Here is a 21,357-nt window from a genome sequence, read left to right on the forward strand (position 1 = left end):
GATGAACTGAAAAAAATGGCCAAAGTTATTGTTAAGAAAAAGCAAAAATGAAATAGGAGAGAGTGGTTTTTATTCTTCTCCCCCCCCCCCCCCTTTTGGGAGTAATTTTAACAACTAACATAGACGTTCAGAAACACCTGGTGTGCTTTTTTAAAAATCAGTGCAGGGCAAAGGTCTTCCCTCTCTGTGGATAAAAATCAGTTCCCCAAAGGCCTACAAGTGAATGATACTTATTTTGAGTAACTCATCAACTACACAGTTAACATGGGAAAATTAAGACCTCTAAGCACAGCCTGCAATCCGTGTGAGCATGTGCTTAGGGGCGCACCTCCAGTTTTCGTTCTAAGACTGCCATGAGTGCAGGTCCCAAATGTACAAATCCTTCTTTACAGTGGGGGCGGCCAACACTTCTTGCCCACTCATTTTCCTCCAAAATCTACATCTCCAGTTCCTCCTATTTCCTTTTCAACATATTTGAGACTTTCAGATCCAGGCACAATTTCTCTTCCCCTCAGAATCTGATGTGCGGTGTGAGACCTGGCTATGAGGAATCAGGGGCTCCGCACCGGGAACACAACACCACCAGGTAAGGGGTGACTGGGTGGTGCAGAGAGAACACACACCCCACGTACAGATCCTGGTCTCACAGAAGGTAACGGGGTGCCCTTTAGTCTTCACATTGTCCTCTAGCTGGCAGGCTAATTGGAGGGGCATGTATTTGGTAGTGAGCCATGTAATCAGAAAAAAAAAGTTTTAGTCAAATTTAAAATATGTTTGTTTGCCTTTTTTCCAGAGTCTAAGAAAACAAAAAAAATCCAGATGAAAACGCATCTCTCTGCCATCTCTCCAGCACTGGTATTGGTTATCAAGCAAGCAACAATAACGGACAAGGCAGGTATTACAAAGTTTTAACACTTCATTTAGAGAAACTGCTCAAAGTTCAAGAGAATTATGTTTTTTTAACGGATGCTCACCAAGGTCAGTACATAACTGAATTCTTTTCACAACGTGGAAATAGCCAGATCTCATCATTCTGTAATTCACTCAGGGTAAGGCATCTAATTAGGCTACAATGCAAAATGAGTAGACTAAAGCTATTTACAAATTACTGTCACCAAACTGCAGCAACCTAGACTCGGCTTTAGTCTGGGGCGTCAGGGAGATTTCAGGCTACCGAGGAGAGCTCCCTACAGCTCCTTGTTGGCCTTAAGCAATTTAGAATTTAGTGCAGCAATCTTCCCGACTCTTAAACTTCAAGACGGCATAGTTATAGGTAGTAGCCATCATGTAGATCAGCTGGTGGAAGAGAACAGAACACGACAGTAAGATACAGGCAGTCCCCCCAGCGTGGCTGCTTTCCCGTTTATTATCACCCAGAAGGGGTTCCTATGTAGCACACCGACTTCCTCTCACTTCACGTACACGCTGCTAATCCTGGCCTCTGCCCTCAGGCCGTTTATTACGAAGACTTGGAGGTGTTGAAAGAATCAGAGCGCCGGGGCAGCAGCCTGAGCCATGAAGCTCCAGGCCCCCTGGCCCCTGGTCTGCCCCAGCCTGCCTCAGCCTGCCTCCTCGGCCGGCCCCTAGCTCAGCAAGCACACAGGTCGCCGCCGGCATGGCACGGGCCGTTCTCTGCAGGGCCGAGTACGGAGGGACCTTATCCAAGCTCATGCCATTTCCCTCTGGGTCTGCCAATCCTGGAGCTCTCGAAATCCCAAACCGAGCCCTCCCGACTTCTAGCTGTACACGCGGAGGCCCACAGAATCCCGGGGCCCTTTACAGGTGCTCCTCGTTAGCTGTGGCTTCCCTGTGCGCCCATTTCCCTTCGTGCGACCATCACTGCTTATGGCACGGCCATGGTCACTGGGGGACACGCAGAGTGGGGCAGAGGTTTGGTCTCCCAGCTGCGGTCAACCAAGGCACCACGCTGCTTGCTTGTCTCGGACTGTAGCCGAGCAGCCTTGGTGCGGACGAGTTAGTGCTACGGCGTTTTGTGATGTTTCCTAACCGTAGTGCTGAATGAAGGGCTCTCGACAGCCTCCAGAGAGCAAGAAGGCTCGGAGGGGCCACGGGGCTTCATTCAGGTCGGAGCTGCTACAGTGCTGAGACCGGGAGTTCGCTGGGAATACAGCTGTGGTCTCTACTCAATACGATGTCTTTGAACAAAACCACATGAAGCAAGGTTAGGTGTTGTTCCGTTTGACAACAAATGGTGTGGCCAGGTGCTGGCCGAAAATGAACCCTGTGTTTCCCTCTAGAAACAGTGGCTCAGGGTTGCAGGAGGCTTTATAGAACAAGCTCAACCGTAGAGGTATGTAGGTGTATAAGTACATATTTCCACTTGGAAATTAAGATTTCTTGCCAAAGAAATGGGTAATGCCTCCCACGAGTAGCTGTCAGTGACCCAAGTCCTGCAAGTCAGGGCGGAATATGCACCCCTGGCCTAGGCCAGGCCTGGGTAATGGGCGGCCCAGCTTCAGCTGCCCTCTCTTCTTCCCACAGAATCCAGATCCCTCCGGGCCCAGACAGGCAACCGGGACTGCCTGCGCTCCAGCCCAGACGGAGCCAGGGCTGCGCTCCGGACCGTATGGCCGGAAGGCAAATCTGGCGCTGGAGCCTCGAGCGGGGAGCTGCGCTAGGCCGGGCCCAGGGCCGTTGCTACTCACCAGGGCGACGACAGTGGCACCAGCTCCGGCGCAGGCCACGATGAACAGGTGGTAGGACATGTAGAACTAGGGAAGAACCGGGCACAGGTGAGCGTTGGCTGTGGAAGGAACGGGCGTCCCCCCGTCCTGTGTGCACGCCCCGGCTGCCCACCGCCTGCCCCTGACGGGGGCACTTCTAAAGCTTCCTGATGCCCGGGCTGGACGTAGCCAGGCCTCCGCCGTGAGGATAATTCTCCTCACTGACTGCTCTGTGCCGTCACCTTTGGGAGCCCCTGCTTGGAACCAGGCCCTGGTACGGATATGCAAACTGGCTGACATTTCAGTAACTCACTGCTTTCCCAAAGCAGGCTCGGATTCTCTTAAGTATGCAAGCTCCCACTGGTGCACTTAAAAAAAATGTTCTTTTATGAACAGTTACAAACCAAGGCCTAAAGAATAGTCTAAGGTCTGATTTCAAACCAAAGTGGGTTAGGATATTCTGCTAGTTAAGAGTGAAGCAGTGATCAACTGTGATTAGATTTAGAGAAACTGGGCTTCTATACAAATTCAAGGGGATCTTTTTCCATGAAAATGAACCTGCATTTGTTCTGTGATAAAAGTCCTACTTTGAAAAGCTATGTGAAGGTGAAAAAGAATCTACATGTATTTTCAGATGGATGAGACTAGGACCACTCTCAAATTATCACCCAAGGAGAAAGCTCTCTGAGTGCTAAGGATCCTCACTGAACCGGCTGGACCATGGGAAAGGGGGCATTTTCTAGGTAAAAAATGCATGAATGTGGGTAAAGACAGACTGTTTGATCTAAAAAGTCTGCAAAGAAAAGCCTCCCTTACTAGCATTTGCACCATCTCCTGTTCTTTCTACCTCAGAGGGCCCTTTCCTCAGCCTGCTTTGCCAGGGGACCGTGTCCAGGCCCTGAGAGGTGAAGGGTTTATTTACCTCATTGGTGTTGCAGATGTTCTCAAGGGCGGAGCCACAGATTTTCCCAGGGAAAGCATTCCAAGGAATGATACCTGTGAAGTGAATCCCAACAGAATGTTAGTTATTAGCGGCCCCCACAGTGCCCCGTGCTCTCGCTGGTCCTCATCCACACTTGACAGCTCTGCCCTCTGCAGACCAGGCTGTTTAGAACCAGTAAGAAGTCCTCCTTAGCAGCACGAGAGCAAAGTCAACTAGTCCATAAGAGCCTTAAGACCGGATTTGTTTTCCCTACCAATTGTGCTCGCTTTATTTGTAAAAATTAAAGGTGTAGAACCCCCCCCCCCCCCCACACAGCATTTCCCAGTCTGTGGACTTCCTACTAAAGTCCCGAAATGGGGAGTCTATAGGTAATTTGGATTTTGTAGGCCCTTTATATTCATTTTCATTGGGATTGAAAATCCAATTGGAAATTTAAAAAGGGAAACACTCTGGAGTCCATCCCCCCTACCCCGTGTCTCCCACTGGAACCCTGACTCCTCTCTACCACGCCATGGCCCACCGGGTTGCTGTTCTCCATGTCACCATGTAGTAGGTGTGTGCTTTTAAAGATTAAACACAGCTCGAGTTACTCTTCTCCCCGGAGGTAAGGAAGGCTTTCTTTAAAAAGTCCCTTATCCCCGGGGCGCCTGGGTGGCTCAGTTGTTGGGCGTCTGCCTTCAGCTCAGGTCATGATCCCAGGGTCCTGGGATCGAACCCCGCATCGGGCTCCCTGCTCGGCAGGAAGCCTGTTTCTCACTGTGCCTCCCTCTCTCTGCCAAATAAATCTTAAAAAAAGTCCCTTACATGGGCCAAGAGATGCTTTAGGAGAATGGGAAATGACAAGTCCTCATGGGGTCAGTGAAACCAGTGATTTCAAATATAGAACACTTAAAACTAGGATCACTGATAGCTAAAAGTGTTTAGTGAAAATATTTAATAAGGAAATTATATACATCTAGATATTTACAAATACTTTAAAAAATCATCTTTTTCAAACCACCAGTGAGGCTGAATCTTGCTCTTTATGAGAAAACAGTACTCCAATGGGCAGTCCTGGGCAAGTCTCTCATTAGGTTGTAAGAGAAGACGTTGAAGCCAAGCCACATGGGAAAAACAAGAATCACAAATGAAATAGTCCTCTCTCCCGAGAAATCTTGTCTTTAATTTTAATGAAAAGTTCTTTCCACCCCCCGCCTCGCTGTTTCTGCCAGGAACACGATTCCCTAGCATCTTGGCGAGAAGCACTCATTAAACTCCTTACTTAGGAGGCTGCCTCTCCGTTTAATTGGCAGGAGGAGCAATGGCCCCTTCTGTGGCTTGTCAAAATGAACCAACGTTAGCTGCCTATTGCGAGTATCCCATTCATTAGAAAATAGGTTTGAAGGGGTTTCCAACAGTCGGCTTTTATAGAGTTCAGTCTGATGACTTTAAAATATGTCTGGATTTTGTTGTGGTTTCCAGGACAGATGAAGTTTAAGCAGTTGGTCATTTTAAAAGACCGGATTTGAAGAGTGGGACATGGAAATTAATTGGACTACAGTGTATATACAATATTTTGGATAAAGAGTTGAATGGTACAAAACTGAAAAGAAATTGAAAAAAAAAATCTGTAATCTTTTGATGTCCAGAAGTCTGGTTATAATGCACTGCTCCTTGATAATAATACAGTACAAAAAGTTTCCTTTACTACATACTTGAAAATGCAACCAAAATTTGCATTACAACTAAGAGCCTAAGTGATCTTTCCCTCCAGAAAACAGAGCATACGTTAAGAGTATGTACTATTCCAACAGAAGAACGTATGACAGCGATCACAATGATTAAAAAAGCCACCCATGTAATCCCTAAGGTGCAGACAACTGCACCAAGAGGGTAGAGGTTCAGCAGGGCAACGAAAGGAGACGGTACCATATTGTCGGATATCCACGCAGATCTGCTCCACAGCGGCCGTGCCGTTGGTCTGGGGTGACTTGATGACCTCACAAGTTGACCAGATGTTGTAGAACATAAACACGGGCACGGCGGAGAAGCCAAACACGCCCAGCCAGGCCACTCCCAGCACGTAGGTGAGGAACACGAACTGAGCCGAGAAGGAGAAAGAATCATCACCAAGGGGAGCAGGGTGCAGCACCTGGGGACAAAATGCTTCCACAGCTCTGGCTGGACACTGAACCCGTGGCCTGCATTCCCGGCACCGCCTGGGCCACCAGAGCGACTGGCAAAGTGACCAGGGAGAGGAGAAGCGAGGGCTGGGCCGGGGCCGAGCTGCACGATGGAGAATGTGACTGCCCAAAGCCACCTCAGGGACTTTGTGCAGTCCCCCTCTCAGGAGCTGGCTCCCCCAGCCGTGATCTCCCTGGTCCAAGGTTGCAGAGCGAAGTCGTGGTGGTCGCCTCCCTGCCGCTCTTTCCCATACTTACCGTGCCGAGTGGCGGGCTGCTTTCACGGGCCTTTACTCTATACGACGTGCGCGTGGTACAGTTACAAGTGCAACAGGAAGCCCTTTCTCAAAAGGAACTTCCCTGGTTTCCCAGTCCCAAGAAATCACTGAACGCATTAGGTAGCAGTCTAAAATAGCCCTGAACACAAGCTGAAGGCACAGTGTCAGATACAATTCCCATCTCCCTCTCCCGTTTCTCGTCTGGAAGATTCACAGCAGCTCTGTGCACACGGCCGCTCTTCATCCTGTTCCGCACACGGGGCCATGGCCAGCCTCAGGAAGAATGGCATCCTCTGGCTTCGCTTTACTTCCTAACCTGCCTTGACTGCCAGTGTGCACAGAACGTGGAAAGGCTGTTCCCAAAACGGCATGTCATGGTACTCATAGTTTCAGAACATGCACCCACAGAGCTTGTGGGCGACACGCTGGAAATCTAATTTGGCTTTTGTTTTTTTCAGGCGGTGCTGAAGACCTGCAGACTCCGTCTCACTTTCCCTACTGCAAGGAAGAGCTGGAGGGTCTCCGGTCCGCCTGGGGGGCGGGCTCACACAGGCCGCCCCCGGCCGCCCGGCTGTAGTCGGTCAGTGCTTTTGCTTTTATTGCAAGGGCATTCATACTTACAGAAGCGTTTGCATTTCTAAAGACATTCAAAGAAGCCGATTTCAGCCGTTTCTCACTCCCTGTTGCCCCTGCGCTTATGGATGGGCTGCTCCAGACTAGGCTGGGTTTTCTTACCCACCCTTCAAAGGAATCCTTTCTTCTTAGTAACTCCACAAAGACGTGAACATTGCCTTCTAGCGGTGGTCAGGGCTCCGCAGGGCAGGCCTGTGGAGAGCGCCCCCTGCGGACCATTCCTGGCCTGGCGGCCCGAGGCCTTCACAGGCGCTTCCTGAGTGCGCCGCCCAGCAGCAGCTTCGCATCAGGGACCGGTGAGCACCAGGCCTGCTGGTGAACCAAGGGCAGCTCCGCTGTCCCGGGTGGACAGGGCTCACGCAGCTTTCTGTTGGGAGCACGTCTGCCCCAGCTGTCGTCAGGGCTCCCCGGTCACCTCCGACTTCCTAACATGCTCCAAGGCAGGTCTGTTCCATGGTTCCCTTGAAGGTCCAGTCATACCTCCGAGATACTGCGGTTTGGTTCCAGACCATCACAAGAAAGCGAGTCAAATTAATTTGGGGGTTTCCCAGTGCAAAGTTCTCATTGTACTGTAGTCTGTTAAGTGTGCAAGAGCATTAGGTCCAGAAAAGACAAGGTCCCGACCTTCAAGAAAATATACTTTAGTGCTAAAAACTGCTGACCATCATCTGAGCTTTGAGTGAGTCAGTCTTCCAGCTGGTGGAGGGTCTGGGCTTAATGCTGGCTGCTGGCTGATCAGCAATGAAGTTCGTTGCACCGCCGACTCTTCCCTTCACTCAGGATTGCTCTGCAGCACGCCGTGCTGGTCGAGGGCACTTTACCCAGAGAACTTCTTTCCGAAATGGACGTAATCCTCTCCGGTACTGGCACTGCTGCTTTAGCAGTAGCCCTTTTAGGCACCAGCTGCTAACAAGAGACTCAGCCTGCCCTTTGCAACTTTAAAACCAGGCACTGACTTCTCCTCTCTAGCTGTGAAAGTCCTAAGGGGCATCTTCTTCCAGTAGAAGGCTGTTTCTTCTACATGGGAAATCTGAGCCGGATCCTCTGGATCACTTGCTGCAGCTTCTCCATCAGCACGTGCTGCTTCACTTTGCACTCTGATGTTATGGAGTCGGCTTCTTTCCTTAAACCTTATGAACCAACCTCTGCTAGCTTCAGACTTTCCTTCTGCAGCTTCCTCACCTCTCTCAGCCTTCACAGAACTGAAGAGAGTTAGGGCCTTACTGTGCATTAGGCTTTGACTTAAAGGAACGTTCCAGCTGGTTTGCCCTTCCGTCCAGAGCACTACAACTGTCTCTTATCACTTGTGTGTTCACTGGACTAACACCTTTCATTTCCTTTAAGAACTTTCCTGGGCATTCACTCCTTGGCTGTTTGGCACAAGAAGCCTAGCTTTCGGCCTATCTGGGCTCTCGACCTACCTTCCTCACTAAGCTTGGTCACTTCTGGCTTTTGGTTGAAAGTGAGAGACGCGTCACTCTTCCTTCCCCTTGAACACTTAGAGGCCATTGTAGGGTTAGTAATTGGCCTGATTTCAATACTTTGGTGTCTCAGGGAATAGGGAGGAAGATGGGGGTGGGGGGAATGGCCAGTCTGGGGAGCAGGCAGACCACATGCAGCATGTATTAGTGAAGTTTGCCAGCTTACATATGTGCGGTTTGGGGCACCCCAAAGCACTGATCACCACGACACACAGAATAACGGAACAGGTTGAAATGTTGTAAGAATTACCAAAATGTGACAGACACGAAACAGGCAAGTACTTTGGGAAAAATGGCGCCGACAGACCTGCTGGGCACAGGATTGCCGCAACCCTTCCGTGTGTAATGAAGTCCAATAACGCGAGGGATGCCTGTATGAAGCCAACCCGTGTTCAAGGTACCCAGCGTGGCTTTTCAACTTTTTGGGAACAGAGCTTTTCTTCAATAAAATTGAACATGTAAAAGAGGTAAAAGCTATGCTGGTGGGCAGTGGCGGGGGGGGGGGGGGGGCTTCGAGCCTGACATGTTGGGCCAGAAGCCCCCATGCACACTCGTGCCTCGTCCACAAGAACCACTCCAAGCACAGGCCCAGGTGCTCTCCCGCCTAGCCACCTGGCACGAGCTTCTGGCACTCTCTACCATCCCCCTATTTAACGCCTGGTACGAGGTAAACTGAGGCACGTTAAAATGTTTCACGAACTGTGAAGATGTCTTTGGGCATACACTCCATTGCAGTGGGGCAGCACCAGCTTGAAAGTAGTGCGAGGGGCCCCAGGGACGCCGGCTAGCAGACCCGGAAGCCCAGCTCAGACCCTATGTAACAGGCTCTAACTGAAGCAGCCGTCTTATTTGGGAAGGCCTACTGGCTGGTTCTCAAGTTTCCTTTTCTGGGATTCGAGCGCCTCGGCTCTGGCTTCAGTTGCTTACACGGGCTGCCAAGGGATCAGGGCCACCTCAGTCCCTCGGCCGCCTTTGTTGAGTGACTTCGCGAAGACTCCATCCTCAAAATGTTCAACACCAGGCAGGTGTGCCCTGAGTCCGGGCAGAAACGGGCCCCCTTGACTGAGGTGGGGGAAGCAGCCCGAGGTCCCCCACACACATCTACTTTCTGCTGCTCTTTCCCTGACTTCTCTCTTTCCTCCTACAGTTGCTTCCTACCCAAAGTAAGCACTCCCCCAAGTTGAAGAGTAGTCACATCTTTTTTCTTTAAATAACAGCTTTATCGAGGTAGAGCTTGCACTGTGAGTTTTAAACTCATTTACTCCCTTGTTCTGTGGACTTCACCTTAAAAAGCCAAACTGAAATGACAATCCAACAGGGGATGTGGAATCGGAGGGGTTCCCATCACCCAAGAACTAAATGGTTAAACAAGTGAGCGGGGGCCTCACTGCCGTAGGTAGTTTTAGGAGCACACGGTTCGTCCCGCCAGTGCCACTCTGGAGAGCATGGATGTATGGGGACCCCCGCACGGACCCTGCAGGGGCCCCGCCAAGGCCGAAAGCCCGACGGCACCATTCTGAAGTCCCACATGCTGTCATTCAGGTGAGCTCACATGGTGCCACCCGGCCCCACACAGCGCCATGTCCCCTGGCTGATGCCAACCAGGACTGCGACACAGAGCAGTGCCTGGCCATGGTGCAAGACCTCACTGATGTGAGTCACAGGGCACAGAGAGGCTCCGGAGCCTGGGGGGGGGGGGGGGTTGTCTAGGCCCCGGCCTCCCGCAGGAGCGTTGTCCACGTGTGCATCCCAGCTGGCGGCCCTGCCCTCAGGAAGACTGTCACAGTTACAGGCTGGTCGGAGTCGTGCTGTGGGAACTAAGCACTGGCCCAGCCCCTGATGGAGCATAGGACGGGCAGTGTGGGAGCCTGCCGGAGGGCGGAGCCTGGGCAGAAGGAGAGGGGCTTGCCAGAGAAATTTCCAGAGCTCATCGGGTCAGAGATGCCAGCCCCAGAGGTGCCACTTGCTGTTGCCTGGAGGTTCAGATGACAGGGAGGTGGGCATTCATACCAAGAGTGACATGGAGATAGCCAAGGCTATATCAAATTATTTGCATCCTTGGGGGGGGGGGGGCATGTCCTTGGCCCCTTCCTTGAACCCCGGGACAGTCCTTCCATGTCTGGCTGTTTCTTAGTTCCCCCATGAGGCCTCCTTTTCTTGGGTCTTCCTGGGAGACCGGCTGTGCCCCAGGGCTCTTTCCTCCACAAAGCTCTCTGTCACCTTGTCCGTACCCACCACAAGTCTCTGTCATTTCCAGCCCGAGTGTTCCCAGAAACCCCAGCCCAGGTTTCTCGGTGACGCTCTTCGTACCCCCCCCCCCCCCCCGCAGAGCCCCCAGCGACGGTGAAACACTGGAAGCGCACACAGCCGCCTTGACACGGCCCAGCCGGAGACGGGCCGCTCATCCCGTCCTCTCGAGCTCATTAGTCCCACTGCCATCCTAGCGGCCAGCTCGGCTCCACTCGGACCGTGTTCCCCGCTCTGCGCTCTGCTACAGGAGCCTTGCGCCCGCCCCCGTCTGGCTGACCTTCCCTCCTAACACCCCCCACCCCATCCTTCGTGTACGGGATGCGAGCACGCCCCGTTCAGCGTCGGCGCTTGGATTCCTAGCCTGGCACCCAAGGCCTTTGCTGATCTGGTCTCTCTCCCCCTCCCAAGCGGCGTCGTTTCCACCCTTCGTCACTAGACCCTTCTGTTCCAGCTGGGACACACCGCCGGCTCGCGGGCGCACCCCCGCACCCCGGGCCGCCGCCCTGCTCCTGCTGGTTCCTCTTCCCCCGAGGCTGCCACCGAGCCCTCCCTTCCCGAGCGTGCGGCATCGGTGCCTCTCCGCCCTTGGCCGCCGTCTGCATTTCTGTTCCCAGGCGATTAGCGAAGGGCTCCGAAACTCAGCCGGAACCAAGGGCCAGACGGGGAAGCCGCAGGGACAGGGCATTTCAGCAGTTTCCTCAGGAGCCAGGGTCCCTCCGGGGATGAGCAGCTGCCACGGACACGGACACACACACACCCCCGCTAGACAGGGCCGACCTTGAGCAGCCTGCTGGGCGCTGTGTCCCAGGGCCACACCCGGTCACAAACACGCTGCAAGCTGCGTGCCCCCTTTAAGGAGGGCTGTCACGGATGCTGGGCTCTCCTGGCATCTTAGGCCAGCCCGTGCGCCCGCCCCCCAGCCGAGCAGCTCTCCGCCCCCCCCCACCCCCACCCCCCGGCCGAGAGAGGGCCCCGTGCCTCCCGCAGCCCGCCGGGGCTGTCCTCCGCCGTGCCAGTGCCGCTCCCTCGGCGCGCCGACGGCTTTCCTTACATCTGACCACTCCGTCCGACGCCGGACCCACGCCGCCGGCCGCTCGGCCGCTCGCTGTGACGCGAACGCGCGCTAGGAGCCCCAGTTCGACGTGCCCCACGCCAGACGCCCCCCCTCTCTCCCGGCCTCTCAACCCACCGCCGGGTTTCCGTCGTGACGCGGCGCCCGACAGGCCTGCCTTGCCGAGGTCAGCGCGGGTCCGCGGGGGCCAGACGGGGGCCGGCGCATCGGCCCGCGGAGGGGGCCGCCCAGACGTGAGTTTCCTTTCATTTCCGTGTATAACGTTCCCCAACAATCTCCGGACACAAAGCCGTGCTCGGCTCGTGGGCCGCACGGAAACAGATGGCAGGCCAGATTGGGCCCAAGGGCTGGAGGTGGCCACGAGCTTCCTGGGGACAAGAGCCCCCCCCCACACCCACGGCGGCCAGCAAAATCCCCAGCCGGGTGCTCAGTAGGAAGAGCGCTTGGTACTTCCAGAAGGATTGTGACAGCTCACCACAGTACACCGTCTTCAGGGCCGCAACCCACAACCGAAGACAAAGGCGAGGGGGTGCCGGGACAACACGGAAGTTACGCCCTTCCACAGTGCCACCTTCCTCCTTGAAAACCCTCCGGCGCCCTTACTGCCTGCCTATTCCGAAGGGAAATGCTTACTGCTCCAGGCAGATGTTTTAACTGACTACCGCTAATAAGCCGGAGGTTCTTTTGATACTCCCACCTCCAACACTGTGGGGACAACGCTGGCGTCACGGACGCTCCATCCGGGCTCGACGGTCTCCTAGCTTTCACCAAACGCAAAGGACGAGCCAGAGGCGTGGCTCCGGCTGCAAGTCAGCCACTCAGAGGTTCGGACTCACCATGGCACTGATGCAGCGGCCGCAGGCAGTGGTTTTAAACTCGCCGTGCAGCTCCTTCACCGCACTCGTGGTGTAGAAGCCCTCGGCCAACAGGATGATCCCGTACAGGAAGAAGAAGGACGCGATCCCGTAGATGACATACTGCATCAGCTGTATTCTGCGGGAAGGAGGACGAGATCCGGAAAAGTGACAGTCACCACATGGCGAAGAGAAGACGTTTGGGGCCTCTGGAGGGAGGGCATGAGGCCGAGCCACGTCCCGTGACCCCTCCCACCCCGCTCATGGCTGCGGCGGGCTCACGGGGCATCCCGGGCAGGCACCCCTGGCCACCCGACAGCAACCTGGGCCTTTCTTCGAGGAGGGCCCAGGGTTGAGACGGACGACATTCTGGGGCCGGGGAGAAGGCTGCTTGGTCAGGGGCGGGCGGAGGCCCGGTTGTCATCTTTGCACACGCACCCGCGTCCTGGAGCCTGAGGGGGAGAATGCTCCTTCTGCACGCGAGCAACCCCAGGCACGGAGACGCTCAGTCTCCCCTCCGAGGGCACGCAGTCAGGGGCAGAGCCGCCATGGGAGCTCTGCTCTAAGGACGCATGCCCTTCCCGCCACAGCAGGACGCCTCCCAAGCGGGCCCAGCGATCAATGATACTCTGACGGGACCCCCTAGGTAGGCACGCAGGGCTTCGTTAAGGAGCTAAGCTCTGCACGGCCACTCTCGTTACGCCCGGGAAGCATGGGCACGGGCATTTGGGGGGGCTGCCTGTCCCTGGAAGTGATCAAGATCCCTAGCTAGGTAGATCAGTGTACCGTGCCCAGGTTCGCTTTGGGTAGCTAGCTCTTGGTCTTCCTTGCACACAGTTGGCCCTCAGCAAGGCCCTGGCCCTGGCTGATCCTCCTTACAACCTCCCCCACCCCTGCGCAGTTCTTTGGATGTCTTGCGAACAGATAAAAGAAGAAGAAAATTCCCTAAGGACTTGCATCATCATTCCATTACTGTTCGATAAGAATTCATTCAGGCCTTTCTCCGCCTGGTAGAGAAGTTCCTTACCAGCACAAGATACCTACAAGCTGTGAGACACAGGGAGTGAGGGAAAGAGAAAGACAACTGGAGGAAGCAAAGGAAAGGGGAATATCTGAAGGAAACGAATGCGTTGCTGCTGAGAATTCCAGGATGGGAAGGCAGAGATTCGGGCCTAAAGCCCTGAAATTTCCCCCTTTTCTGCACTGGAGTACGAACTGCGGGAGTAAGAGCACTGCTCGTGCAGACTTAGAGTTGGGGCAAGCCCTCACCAGGGTCCCCACCATGCCAGGGCCGGTCCCCTTTCCTGCGAGGGCCCTGGGGGTGGGGCCTGCTGCCTGGGAGCTACGCAAACTCACTCCCGGCGTGATCGCGGGCAGCATCTGTCCATCGCCTGGCCCCAGCCCCCACGTGCACGGCTCCTGGGCGTGGCGTCCCCTGTGGGCACTTGCGGAGACCCCTCCCTCAGGCCCCAGACGCCCCCGGGGCCCAACACTCACTGTCTTCTTGGCCCTTTCCTTTCTCCTCTCGTGGGATTTTTCTCTACCTGCATCCAAATAAGCCTTAACGAAAAGCATCCCTTTTCTGCCAGGAGAGCTCGCTCGTCATTCTGAAAACATCACGGGGTAGTCGCATCTCAAATACATTTCTACGGGGAAGCAGGTACTTACACCTCACTCAGCAAGGCATGGTCACTGGTGTTGGTGGAGAAGTGTTGCTCAAGGATCGCCACAGTGCCCGCGAGGGCCACATGCCCACAGCCACAGAACAGGGCCACCCCGGAGAAGCAGAGGATGGTGGCCACCAGAGAGGCGTAGGGGACTCCTCCCAGACACTTGATACAGCATTCAAAGCAGCCTGGACCCGAAGGAGAGAAAACGCAGTGGTTACGGGCAAGGGGTCTGTGGCTTCATCAACACCACACCTTCGCAGAGAGGGGCTCTCTTGCCGTGTCCCCCCTCATGCCCCGTGGTTAAGCTCGACATGCCGAGGGCCAGTGGGGTGGCTGTCCTCGGCTCACATTCTGGGGGGGGACCCCGGGACTCCAAGAGGGGACGTAGCTTCATGTACTCGGGGTGAGGAGCAGAGCAAGCAGCGGAGAGCCAGGGAGCAAGTCGCAATTCTAGGGCTTCCTCAGGGACCTGGGGCTGGCCGGGGGCGGGGGGCTGCTCGAGTGACTGGGAGGGACAGTCAGTCCACTAACAAAGTCAACAGAGAGGACAGCGGTGAAGCTGCGGTTCCACACGTAAGAGCGACCCCCCAACCTCAACCTTGGGGGCTTTCAAGTACCTCTATTTCTGTAGCAGCCAATGGCTTTCTCCCAGCCTGTGACCTCCTGGGCAACCAGAAGAAGCAGATACAGTAATTACACTGTTGCTGGGTTCAGAAAAATACCAACATGGTCATTTTGGAAAGGTGATGGGTCTTTTTGGTCCCTATAAGTACAAAGTCACCAACATCCACTCAAGTGGGTCCACTCAAGTTTCATTCATGTCAACATCAAATCCCCTCATCTTTTAATAAAAATGTCTCCCCAGCCCAGGCAACACTAGCCGTGCATTATCCCTCCTCCTCCTCCTCCTCCTCCTCCTCCTCCTCCTCCTCCTCCTCCCCCCACCCCCCCACGCTTCCACCTGCCTCCTTCCCCACATATGTGTTCAGAGTAAGAATCCAGAACTGGTGGGTGACATTTAAGTACTTGAAGGAAAAGGAACAGAAGAAAAAAAAAACAAAAAACAAAAAAACAAAGACAAAATGAGCATCCATGAAGTGAAATGAAGAAAGAGCCACAATTCACTGTTCATCTTAAGAAGAAGATTTTTCTTCATTTTTAAAATAAACTTTTACTGGAGGGGTCCATAAAGCTCTCCCCAAGGGACAGAGCCAGGTGACATTTTCAGTTCGGAGACATTTGTGTTTCATCTAAAGCAGTGGTGGCCTCGGGATAATGTCGGTACCTCTCCTGACCTCCCGTCCCTGTTTATATCATCCAGGCCCTTTAAGTAAATGCCTTGTCAGGGAAATCGAACCTGAATGCATTATGATGTTTAACAGCGATCGAGAGCAGTTCATTACTTCAAGGCAAGCACATTAAGCCAGCTGATTTTTCCCCCCAAATGGTCTTTACAGTAGACAGGGAATGACTACCCAGCATAAAGCACTGGAGACGGGCTTCGCCATTTTGAGGAGCATCCCATTCAAAAGTTGCATTTGTCTAAACCCACAAGAGAGGACTATAAACTCTCATTACCAGATTTCTCTTCAGTTCACTGGAAAATAAAAAAGGTCAAGGCTTCATAAGTAAGTGTGCTTTCGTTCATTTCAAAAGATGGCTGGCTGTCATCATGGAGACCAACCTCTGTGAAATGGATTTATGAAACTACGTACAACGGGAACCAGTGCACAGAACAGTTCAAGTTCACTAGCAAGTCAGTACCTTCAAGAGCTTTGGATACTTGAGATTTGGGACAAGGACGATGGAGTTCCACCTGTCATACAGCTTTCTGGGGAATGGGGGGCTGGAGGGGACCAGGGAGACGCAGGCCACTGAAAGCCCAAGTTCTCTCCAGACTGCCAAAGCAAGAGAAACTACAACCCTCAGCCTCGTGCCCCACTACGTGAAGAGCAAGCAGACCCACGTTTGTGGTGTCGTTCACGCCTTCCCCCATTCTCAGCCTGTAGGATGGTGTGGAGCCCAAGATGAACGCCTGCTTCCCTGGCTAACGAGATCACCACTGGTTCCCACTGAACAGCGATGTGTGGCCTTGGGACTGTGCCGTCCGAGAGAGTAGCCAATAAAAAAATTCAGTTCCTCAGTTGTACCAGCCGTGTTTCCCATGCTCCACAGCCACACGTGTGAGGGCCCACCGTACTGGACAGTAAATAGGGAACATTCTATTCTCACAGAACCCGGCTTCGGAAGATACATTTCTGACTCGCCACCTCTTCTACTTTCTGAAAAGTGAGCTGGTTCTTGGGAGTTTTACTTCGGAGTTCAGGAATCCCGGTACTTTCTGAAGCCCTACAGGGTGCTAAGCACCGTGCCTGGCACGGGGGATACAAATACAAACGAAGACGTCTTCTTTGCCTTCCAGGAGATCAGTTGAAGCTGTAGGCAGTCAAGTCACATCGCTATTGTGTGACAAGGGCCAAGTTCTAGACGGCAGGAGAGCCAGAGGATGGTGGGCCAGGGGAAGGGAGAGAGGAGGACAGGAGGGAATACATTCCTACGAGAGAGGAGTCGGGAAAGGCCTTCTGCAGAAAGACCTAGCGTGCAGGCTACGCACACGGCTGCCACGGGCACATCAGCTGGTCCAGGGTTCACTACTTCCTGCGTCCGCCTTTCAGAAAGCCCACGTCCTTCCTCAACGCGAGTGAGGGCGCGCTGGGGTGGCGCGGTGCACCTGCCCTTCAACGACAGAACTTGGCCTTCCAAATCCACAGCTGCCACTTCCAAAGAGTCTTTCATCCAAAGGGTTAGAGCATTCTGCTCCTTTCAAAGCAACGATCACAGCTGCTCCCTGGCTCAGAAAGACGAGTGGGGTTAGAAGCAGGGTGCCATCCAGTCCCTGATTTACCAGCAGAGGAAGGCTCAAGTTTCCCTCCGATTTCTCGCTCTCGAGGACTCCAGATACCCCATGCAGAGGTCGAGTTTTATAACAGCAGGGAAAACCAGGGACTGGAGAATTTGGGGGATCACGTCAATGAATCATACTCTCAGCACACGCCAGTGCTCCTACGTTTGCAGCAAATGATTTTATTTGCAGCTGTGGGAACTGGTTCCCACACAAAACAGAAGTCACCACATCGGTCACTGTTGTTCCACACAGACAAAACTTAAAAAAAAAAAAAAAAAGATTTATTTGACAGAGAAAGAGAGAGGGCAAGCACAAGCAGGGGGAGGGTCAGAGGGAGAGGGAGAAGCAGGCTCCCCACTGAGCAGGGAGCCCGATGCGGGGCTCGATCCCAGGACCACAGGATCACGAGCTGAGCCGAAGGCAGACGCTTCACCGGCTAAGCCACCCCGGCGCCCCCAGACAAAACTCTTATGGACCCTGCCGGCCAATGTGAGTAGAAGCTTCTGGAACACAACATGGGAAGAATATGCAGGAAATAATATAGCTGGACGCAGCTATATTCTACCTCGCCTGGTCAGCGATCTGCGGGGCTAAAATTGCATGTGTGGTGGCTACCTGATCTTCTATGAATGGATCACCCCCACTGGACCTTCTAGGTCAGTCTAGAAGCTCTCTCTAGCCAAGTATGTAAGGTATCTTTGAGAAACCCAAACGGGCCAGAATGGGCTTTCTAACTATGGGTATCAATACTGTTCGTGTTCGCACGTTAACAGCGTTTCTCGTTGGAAATGCAGGCAGGTACGTATGTGGCAAAGGGGTCCTGGAGGCCAGGACGGTTCCGTGTGCTCAGGCCAGCCTCCCAGGCAGGCGACCTGTGCTCTCGCGGGGCCCCGTGCTTGGCTCAATGCTCTGCTACTGTCGTCTTGACAGTCGTAATCCTTTTTGAACAGGGGTGTGTGAATTTTCCTTTTGCACTGGGCCTGCAGCTTCTGCAGCCAGTTTTGAGCATAAGTGTATGGCGGGAGGCAAGAGGGGTGCTTTTTCCCCTGACGTGCCCACAGGAGCACTCGGAGTCATTTCCCAGTGTCAGCGATACGGCCGAGAAAGGCGGCCTTCGCCTTGCCATGCTGAGCACAGTGGCCCGGCCCTATAGGGAGACCAGCCATGGGCCGGAAAGAAGGACTTCTCCCTTCCCTCTGGAAGGGAGGAGCAACCTCCCACTCTTACAACCATCACTGTCAAGGCTCCAGGTTCTCCCAAACCAGGGTTCTCCTAAACACAGCCCGTGTTTTTGCAAATAAAGTCTTTCTGGGACAGAGTCTTCCCTCTTCGTTCACAGGCCGTGGCCACCTGTGGCCTGCAGGGGTGCGTGGAGTAGCCGGGACAGGACGGAGCGCAGAGAGCTGCAGCACCTCTGTGCATACTCAACATGCAGATCCCTGCATCCCCGCCCCCCCCCCCCGAGCAACTGCTTCAGAAACTCGGGGGGCAGACCCAGTAATCTGTGCGGAGCAAGCCTCTTGGGGGGGGGGCTCCTCATGGAGGCTCAAACTGGAGCACCCCGACCCGAAAGAATCGCACCAGCTCTTTACTCTGTCAGCTCTAGCTGTTTTCTTTGATGACCGGCCAAACTCCAGCACAATAAAAACCTAACCACCAAGGGCTTCCTGGCTTGTGGCCAAGACGGAATAACGGGGACCTGATTTGTTCTCCTGCCTGAAACACCCGAAGAACTGGACAACAGTAGGAAACAATGGTCTTTAAGATATTAGACGTCCGGCCATGAAGAACCGTCCGTGGCTTCCGAGGCAGTTACTAAAATGAACGCTCACCAGAACCAAGGAATCCCCCTCAGATGACCCAAAGCGCGTTGCACGGCAGCAGTGAGCACGGGTCCACGTGAAGGCCCAGCTCGGTACCCGCTCAGGCAAGAGAAACTCCTCCCCATAACCCCGTTCCCATCATCATCTCCGGGACTGGGGTCTCCGAGAGGACATCATCTCACCGAGACTGTCGGCCGAGCGGAGTCCCAGACACGGGTGTGGATGACAGCATGGGGAGGGAGGGAATGGCTGTCCATTCTTTCATTCTACTTCATTCCATTAGTGCATGTTCCGTGCTCGCCAAGTGTCTCCCAGGTCCCAGGCACCGGGCTGGGTGCTGGGGACTCCGTGCTGGGCTAAGGGAGGCACGACACCCAGTCTAACGGAGTTTAGTCTATGGGGGGAAAGGGACATTAACCAAATGGCTTTCCTTCCCAGGTGCTAGAAGAGCAAACAATGGAGATTTATGGAGGCTTGCGGTGGGGTGCAGGGGCAGCTTCCAGAACTTAAACATGAAGGATGGATTTGAATTCATTTGGTAAAGGGAGAGAAGGATGGGTGAGGGAGGGGTTCCAGGAAGGAGGAAGAGCACGAACGGAAGTTCTGTGGTGGAAAAGAGCAGGGTGCTTTCCCAGGCACGAAAGAAGCCAGAACACAGAGCAGAGGGAGGGCAGGACAAGGCAGGCACAAGGGATCTACTGGAAGCTGGACCACCGAGGGCTTTCGAGGCTGAGTTAAGGATTCTGGACTTTATCCTCAGAAGCAGGTGACGCCACGGAGCATTTTTGTCCACAGGGAACAGACTGGGGTTGTATAAGAGCGGTCTGGCGGCTGTGACAGGAACGGAGTGGATGTGGAGAGGACTAAGAGCCCAGTGTAATCATTCAGGTGAAAGATGACAGGAGCCTGGACCGGGCAAAGGCAGCGGAAGCCAAAGAGATGGATGGGTCTGAGAGATGTTTAAGATGTCACATGGGCACAACTTGGTCTGGATTTGCTGGTGAGGCTGGGGATGGATGGGTGAGTACCAAGGAGGGCTCCTAAACGTCTGGCATGTGTAACGGGATGGGTGTTGTGCTGTTCCTTGGGCTGGGCTTGAGCGGAAGGGGGCGAGGCTTGGGGAACAAAGATGACGAGTTCGGTTTTAGATACGCTGAGTTTGAGGAGACCGCATGTCATCTCAAGGGAAGCTTTCCGGTGGGCACCTGGCCTCCTGGCTCTGTAGCTCCGACGAGTTAAAGCTGGACAGCAGCAAGAACGTTCAGGGACCAAGAAAAGACACGCGTGGACCATTTGTCAGTTTTTTCAACTTAGACCCTTTGCTTCGCAAAGCACGGTCCTTGGACGAGCAACAGCAACTCCATCAGGGAGCTGGGGAGAAATGCAGACTCCTGGGCCCCGCCCCGGGTCAGCGGAATCAAAGTCGGCATTTTCACAAGCCCCTAGGTGATGTGTGCGCAACAGAGCTCGAGAAGCCCATTTCTAGTCAACAGTCCCATCTGCCATCCTCCCGGTCCTGGGGTGGGGGGGGTGCGCCCTGACTCCATCTGAAGGGCCCGCTTTTGTGCTCACGCCGTGTTTGGGGTTTTCTCCCTAAGAGGCAGCCCACTGGGCTTGGCCGAACACTCTAGCCACTTGCCAATCAAATGCATGGCAAGTCCCAGGGTCTGCAGGGAAGAAGAACAAGAGGTTCCAGGTTGTTCAGCTGTCCCGAAAAGAGTGCACCTGGGCTGCTTTCTCTGGGCCAAGCGAGTACCGCTCACCTCAGAAGTCCGGCAGAGGCTCACGCGGCGCACCGGCCTGGGGCCTGAGAAAGCCCACGTCACGGTCCCCTCCCCCGTGCCACGAAGGGCGCCTCGACAAAGGGACTGCATCTGGGACTGGGGTTGTCCCCAGTATGAAGCGTCGCAGGCACATGAAGCTGAAAAGGCACAGAAAGCAGGTCTTGACGACTGTGATCTACTCATGTCAACAGAGAGGGAGAAAAAAAAATCAACGCTAGGATTTCCAGTACATTTTACGAGTAATTGTCAGTACCTCTCACCAAACCCCAGAACCCTCTGTGAGGTTAAGAATGTCTTAGGGCTTCACTTAGCCAGTCTCTGGCTAAAGAGATTTTTAGATTTTGATTCACACAAAAACTCCAGTGTGCATTAGCCTAAGACAGTTTAAATATAAACCACATAGTAAGGAGAAGAAATACGCATCAATGCCTCTAACTCTCAATGGCCATTTTGTCTCCAGCATCTCTAGAACCTTCTGTGCAGAACAACAGAATAAAACACATTTTGTCCTCGGGCTTGCGGATGGCCGTTGCCATGGCTGAGTTCATAACAGCCCAGTGATTTGCCCCGAGTTGTCTGTGATCCTGGCTGCAGATTTAATGCTGGCTCAGGAGGAGGGACGGCAGGAACAAGGGCTCAGATTCTTCCCCGGGGAAAGAGAGAGAGAGAGAGAGAGAGAGAGAGAGAGAGAGAGAGAAGCACACGCAGGAACTCTGTCTCAGCGCGCGTACACACACACACACCCCTACCCACCTCCCCCCCCCAAACACAGCCTTCCTTGCTACTTTACTGATTTCCAATGAGCCAAAAAATTAAGA

At 54.0% G+C, this 21,357-nt stretch overlaps 1 protein-coding gene and 1 long non-coding RNA gene across 5 annotated transcripts in view; one reads left to right on the plus strand and one right to left on the minus strand.

The window, feature by feature from the left end:
• Positions 1-800: 800 nt before the first annotated feature.
• The window catches only part of GPM6B (glycoprotein M6B), a 149,158-nt gene continuing 128,601 nt past the window's right edge, over positions 801-21,357 (minus strand). For all 4 annotated transcript variants that reach the window (XM_034999491.1, XM_034999350.1, XM_034999425.1 and 1 more), the window contains 6 exons: positions 14,026-14,212; positions 12,340-12,496; positions 5,536-5,707; positions 3,607-3,680; positions 2,667-2,732; positions 801-1,296 (listed from right to left, as the gene is read on the minus strand). In XM_034999491.1, the coding sequence (XP_034855382.1) occupies positions 1,216-1,296; positions 2,667-2,732; positions 3,607-3,680; positions 5,536-5,707; positions 12,340-12,496; positions 14,026-14,212 (737 nt within the window). In that variant the 3' untranslated portion in view covers positions 801-1,215. The remainder of the gene's footprint in view (positions 1,297-2,666; positions 2,733-3,606; positions 3,681-5,535; positions 5,708-12,339; positions 12,497-14,025; positions 14,213-21,357) is intronic.
• LOC118006791 lies at positions 2,630-8,374 on the plus strand. Its single transcript, XR_004678193.1, has 3 exons — positions 2,630-2,714; positions 3,319-3,427; positions 6,526-8,374. It is a non-coding gene; the product is annotated as an uncharacterized LOC118006791 (long non-coding RNA).

The sequence above is a fragment of the Mirounga leonina genome, unplaced genomic scaffold (assembly GCF_011800145.1).
Source record: "Mirounga leonina isolate KUSES-001 unplaced genomic scaffold, KU_Mleo_1.0 Mir_101595, whole genome shotgun sequence".
NCBI lineage: Eukaryota > Metazoa > Chordata > Mammalia > Carnivora > Phocidae > Mirounga > Mirounga leonina.